Genomic DNA, 5,358 nt, shown 5'->3' on the forward strand with positions numbered 1-5,358 from the left:
TCAAAGAAAATCCAATGAACATGTAGGCCAAAATATGGTCCTCCTCAGAGGTGTCCTTGAAGCACTGAGGCATCTGAAAACTACGTTCAATATCTGGGAAAATAATCCTTTAGGAAATGTGGTATCGACACTAACAGTTATTTAAGAGCTCCTTGTTGACCTAGGAGAGCTTGCTGAAAGAAAACATGTGACTAACCCTGGGAGCCTAGTGACCCCTGCCAGCTGGTGTCTAACCTGCTGGCCAGCTGCCCATGCAGAGGAGGAACATGTCCATTGCTTCTACTGAAAATTATTTTGCCTGGTACTGCCATAGGAATAAAACTAGGACTCGGCGTACACATTTCATGCCATTTATTAAGATTCAGGAAGGGTAACAGCAGTGGTGAACATGCTTGCTCACTGCCCCATTTTGCCCAGACCCTCCACCGCATGTGTGACAACGTTGCTAACTGTGTTGGTCACCGTCTCAGAGGCTTCTTTCGCCACTTTGCCTCCTGCCTCCTGAGCTTTCTTTAAGGCATCGCCAATAGCTGTGAAGAAGACAGAGAAAAATGTTTAAGTGAGCAAAACACGTTGCAAGCCACTGGTTGGCCAAGTCTCACCTTGAATGGCCTGTGGGCTGTGGCAGCCTTACTGAACCACTCCCTGGAGACAAGGGTGCCTCCCGAGCCAGTGAAATCAAATCCCCTCCCCACCCAGGACTTGTAGTTCATCAATAATGAGTGAGACTAGCTCTCTGCTGGCTGGTATGTTGACTACTTATATTCTTTTTCTTGTCAAGTGCCCGTTTTTTCTTTTGATCATTTTTATACTGGATTGATGGATTTTCATTTGAAAACAAACAGACAAACCACTAATATTAAGTCAGTTCTGACTCAGAGTGACCCTGCATAGGGTTTCTGAGACTGCAGATCTTTATGAGAGCAGTTAGCCTCATCTTTTTCCCTAGGAATGGATGCTGGGTTCGAACTACTGACCTTGCAAGTAGCAGTCTAATACTGACCTACATTTTAGCCACATATAAATGTGGCCAGCCCTTTGCCATTTCTATTGTAAATTACAATATTTCTTTCTCCATTTTGAGTTTTTCTTTTGGCTTAGATTATAGTTACTATCTTTAGTATGGAAAAAATAAAGTTTTATGTTGTCAGATCTTATATTCCCTTTAGGTCAGTTGTCACAGTTAAAAAGGTCTTCTCCTCTCCAAGGTCTTGACAAAGTCTCCTATGTGATCTTCTAACAATTTAATAATGTCATATATTTATATTCAAATCCTTGATTCATCTAGGATCTATTTTGTTTGTAAGGAATGAGGCCTATGTATAGTATACCTTTTAGTTATACACCCAACTTATCTACATAAATGTGTATATACAAAGGTACAAGGCAGTTAACTATTGATTATGGTCCTTCAAGCCAAATTGCTCCATTTTGTAATATATTATAAGTACTAGCCTCTATGCCTGCGATTATGGACCCCTTTTGGGGTGAGTTGCTAAAGAGTAAAGATTAAGGTGGGGCTAAAGTCCTGGTGTGGCTCTATGGGCTAACATGCTGGACTGCAAAGTCAGTTTGAACTGCAAGGTTGATGGTTCAGGCTCATCAGCTGCTCCATGGAAACCCTATACAGGGTCGTTATGGGTTGGAACCGACTTGATGGTACTTAACAACAACGAAGGAGTAAAGATTACAGTGGAACTAAGGGTTAAGAGTGCCCCCACCTTAGCAGAGGGTGTGACTCAAGGCACCACCCTTAGTTTCCCTTGGCAGCATGGTCTGACTCCAATTTATAAGACTGCTGTGGATCTCTGGCTCATCACCCGCCCTGATTCACCAGCATCCACAGCTTTGTGCCTTAACAGCCTGTCATGTGACCTGCCGATTTGGGTTCCTCAGCTCCTGAGACTACATGGGTGAGAAGAGTCCTCCTGACTCATCTCTCAATTATGGATTTGGGACTTGCCAGTCTCCACAACTGTGTGAGCCATTTCTCTTGACAACTGTGAGTTTTGTGAGACGTTACAGCATGTTGCAGAACCCTGGGACTTGAGGGAAAGGAGGAGTGGTGGTTGGAAAAGTCGAACAGTTGGGATATCTTTAACCTCTAATTCTTAGGGACCAGGCCTGTGTTAATTTTTATAAAAGACATTATTCATGCAGAGGGTAAGTCAAAAAATATTGCTACAAAATCACAGAAACCCTTTGTTAAATGAAAGTATCAAAATATGAAGCCATTGTTTCTTGACATAGCCTCCATCTAGGTCTATATACTTCTGAAGGTGGTATTTCCATCTCTCTAACCCTGCCCCAATGAATTCTGCATCCTTCAATTTACATGATGTCAAAACAGCAGTTTTTGCATCATCGAGGAACTCAAAACATGTTTTTTTTGTTTTTTTTTTTTAATGTTCTTTGGGTTCTGGGAACAAAAGGAAATCTAAAGGGGCAAAGGCAGGGCTGAAGGATGGTTGGGGTAAGGTTTCCCAATGAAATTCTCATAGGACAGCCTTTGTACCTTCGAAAAATGAGCAGGTGCATTGTCAGGATGGAAAAAAAAAATGTTTCCCAACAGCTTTCCTGGCCTTTTCCTCACTAATGCAGTTTTCCATTTTTATCTTCTTTATAACAAACCCCTATGTTACCAGGGACTTATTATGAAGAAGTTATGTGTTCTTTGAGAGAATCTATGAATTCTATTGAAGTTATGTGTTTTTCGGAATCCCAAAAAACTGTTGCCATAAACTGTTAAGCTGACCTCTCTCTCTGCCTTGAATTTAACTGGCCCAGCAGATCCCCTCAGAAACCACTGTTTTATGTCTTTTTAAGGCACCTGGTGTGGTGCTGTGGGCTAATACGTTAGACTGCAAAGTCGTTTGAACTGCAAGGTCAGTGGTTCAAGCTCACCAGCTGCTCCTTGGAAACCCTATACAAGGTCGCTATGGGTCAGAATCAACTCTATGGCACTTAACAACAACAACAAGAAGGGTTAACGCACTGGACTACAAGATCGGTTTGAACCACAAGGTTGATGGTTCAAGCTCAACAGCCACTCCTTGGAAACCCCGTATAGGGTCGCTATGGGTTGGAACCAACTTGAAGGCACTTAACAATAACAACCACAACAAGATTAAGACAACTCTATTACTGAACACCTGTCTGCAGCTATCCACCGATTGCAGAGACTTGTCCAAACATACTTTGTTTAGAGTAAACCCGTGCATGTATGAACTGGAACCCTAGTAGCAATACTTTTTGACTTAACCTCATATATTTAAGTTACTATAACTATATTTATATGGTTACATAAATGTATATCTTCAATATTTCATTCTAGCATGTTGCCACATAGCTTCTTGTCACAGACCACCATGAGGGTTTTCTAGATGGAGTATGAGGATAATGTGGCATCAGATGAGCACAGATAATTGCATACCAACTGGAAATACCAGGTCAGTGTTTGAACTGGTTGGATAAAGAACAGGTTACCCCCAGCACTCAGCTCCCCTCCCTCCCATCTTCTCCAGCTCTGACCCTGGCCCTACCTTTCTCTCCAGCCTCCTTGGCGTGCTCCACCACTTCCTTCACCACGCCTTCCACAACGTGAACTGAAAAGAGGTACAAATCCAGATGAGCGTGCATTACCAGGGGAGCCTCCTCACAGCTGGGTCAGGCAGTCCTGGGCACCCAGGGGGCAGTGGGAGGGCAGGGAAGACACAGGAAGGGCTGCTCCCAGCCGGCTTCCCTCAGAGATTGATGTGGGGTCTGACTGCAGGGGACCAACTGAGTAGTCAGAGAAGGACAGTCAGGATAGGGTGCCCCCTGCACCCCCAGGCCTGAAATGGTCTGGAATGCTGACAAGCAGCTCTCCCATCAGCCAGGAACCTGGAACCAAAGTTTTTCCTGGAATGGTCGATTAGCTACAACACTGCTCAGGACATGATGGACTAATAAAGCTGCAAACCCAAATCCCCTAAAGCAATTCTCCAGCAAAAGGAACCTCTCTGACTCTCTGAGGTATTCTGGGTGATAGTGAGAGATAGAATGGAAACATTTTGGACATAAAGTGAGATAGAATGGAAACAGTTTAGAGTCAGAAGGTCTGATTCTAATCCTACTTCCACCCTTCACCCCTGGGCTCCCTCATCTATAAAATGGGAAGAACGTACTTCTTAGAGGTGAGTGAAAGACTCAAGCAGGTGGCCAACACCAGCTGTAGAGTTAAAATTTTGAAATACAGACATTTTTTCAGAAGAACAAATTGGCCCCAAATTCTTTTCATGGCAATGTCTCACCTGTTGAGACCTGGACTAGCCTCCCATTCTACACTGCTGACCTCCGCATACACAAAGGGCTTCTGGGGATTTAGGGAAATTGCAATTGTCCTTGGAGACTGGTTCTGGTGATTTCTCAATGAAGAAATCTTTAAAACTTTAAAGTGATGGTAAAAACAGAACTAAAAATCGACTTTTCGTTATCTTTCATATTCAGAACAGGATCTCAGCGGCCTGCTACCACCCAGAAGCTGCTCACCCCTGGGCCCCCTCTCTGTTCCTTAGTCACCCTCAGGAGCAGGCTGAGCTCAGACCCAAGGCACCCTCATGCTCTGAAGGCCCCACTTCCACTTCTGTGATAGTGGGACTATCGGCCCAGGTTCCAGCCCCAACCTGCTCATCTGCCTGTTGAGGTCAGCTCCGACAAGCGCAGTAGGTGTGCTTCCAGCCCCAGGCTGAAGGGAACAGACCCGGTGGAAGGAGCCCTGGTACCCTTACCAACTTCCTCGGTGGCCTTCTCAGTGCGATGGGCCATGCCCTCGGCAGCCAGCTTCCCCAGACCTCCCAGCATGCTGAGGTAGCAGGTGGCAGTCAAGTAGAATGCTGGGCCTGAATCGACGCAGCTTTTATAGATGCCTCTTCTCCAGGCTTTGGGGCGCCAGAGTGCTCACCTGACAAGTGGGAGGCTGGGCGGAATGAGTCAGCGTGGGTGAGGGTGAGGAAAAGACTGGGTGGGGCCGCTCTGCACTGGATGTCTGGCAGAGCCCCTGTGGTGGCAGGAGACTCTGCCACCCTCTTGGACCCTACGTAGGGAGGAACAGGGGATCAGAGGTGTGACTGGACATCCAGAAAGGGGTCAGTTCCGGGATACACCCCACCACTGAAGCAGGGGCCATGAGGGGAGTTGGGAGACAGTAGCTCCTGCCAGACCTGGTGTCTTCCAGCTGTGGGCTCTGGTGTGTACCCATGTACCAGGTGACAGACCTAGGACTTCAAACCTGCTGTACTGAGAGTCCCAAATGTGACCTGGTCAAAGATTTGGAGGTTTTATGGTTTAGGGACCTATGCAAGCCCTCAGGTTAGGTGG

The 5,358-nt window shown here is 45.9% G+C and overlaps 1 protein-coding gene across 1 annotated transcript; it reads right to left on the reverse strand.

Moving 5' to 3' along the window:
* Positions 1-396: 396 nt before the first annotated feature.
* Positions 397-4,842, reverse strand: LOC102825080 (protein FAM25C-like). Its single transcript, XM_006875913.1, has 3 exons — positions 4,770-4,842; positions 3,543-3,605; positions 397-530 (listed from the first exon to the last, which is right to left on the reverse strand). Exons 1-3 carry the CDS (start codon positions 4,840-4,842, stop codon positions 397-399), a joined length of 270 nt encoding a protein of 89 aa, XP_006875975.1.
* Between the last annotated feature and the right edge of the window lie 516 nt (positions 4,843-5,358).

The sequence above is a fragment of the Chrysochloris asiatica genome, unplaced genomic scaffold, assembly GCF_000296735.1.
Source record: "Chrysochloris asiatica unplaced genomic scaffold, ChrAsi1.0 scaffold00346, whole genome shotgun sequence".
NCBI lineage: Eukaryota > Metazoa > Chordata > Mammalia > Afrosoricida > Chrysochloridae > Chrysochloris > Chrysochloris asiatica.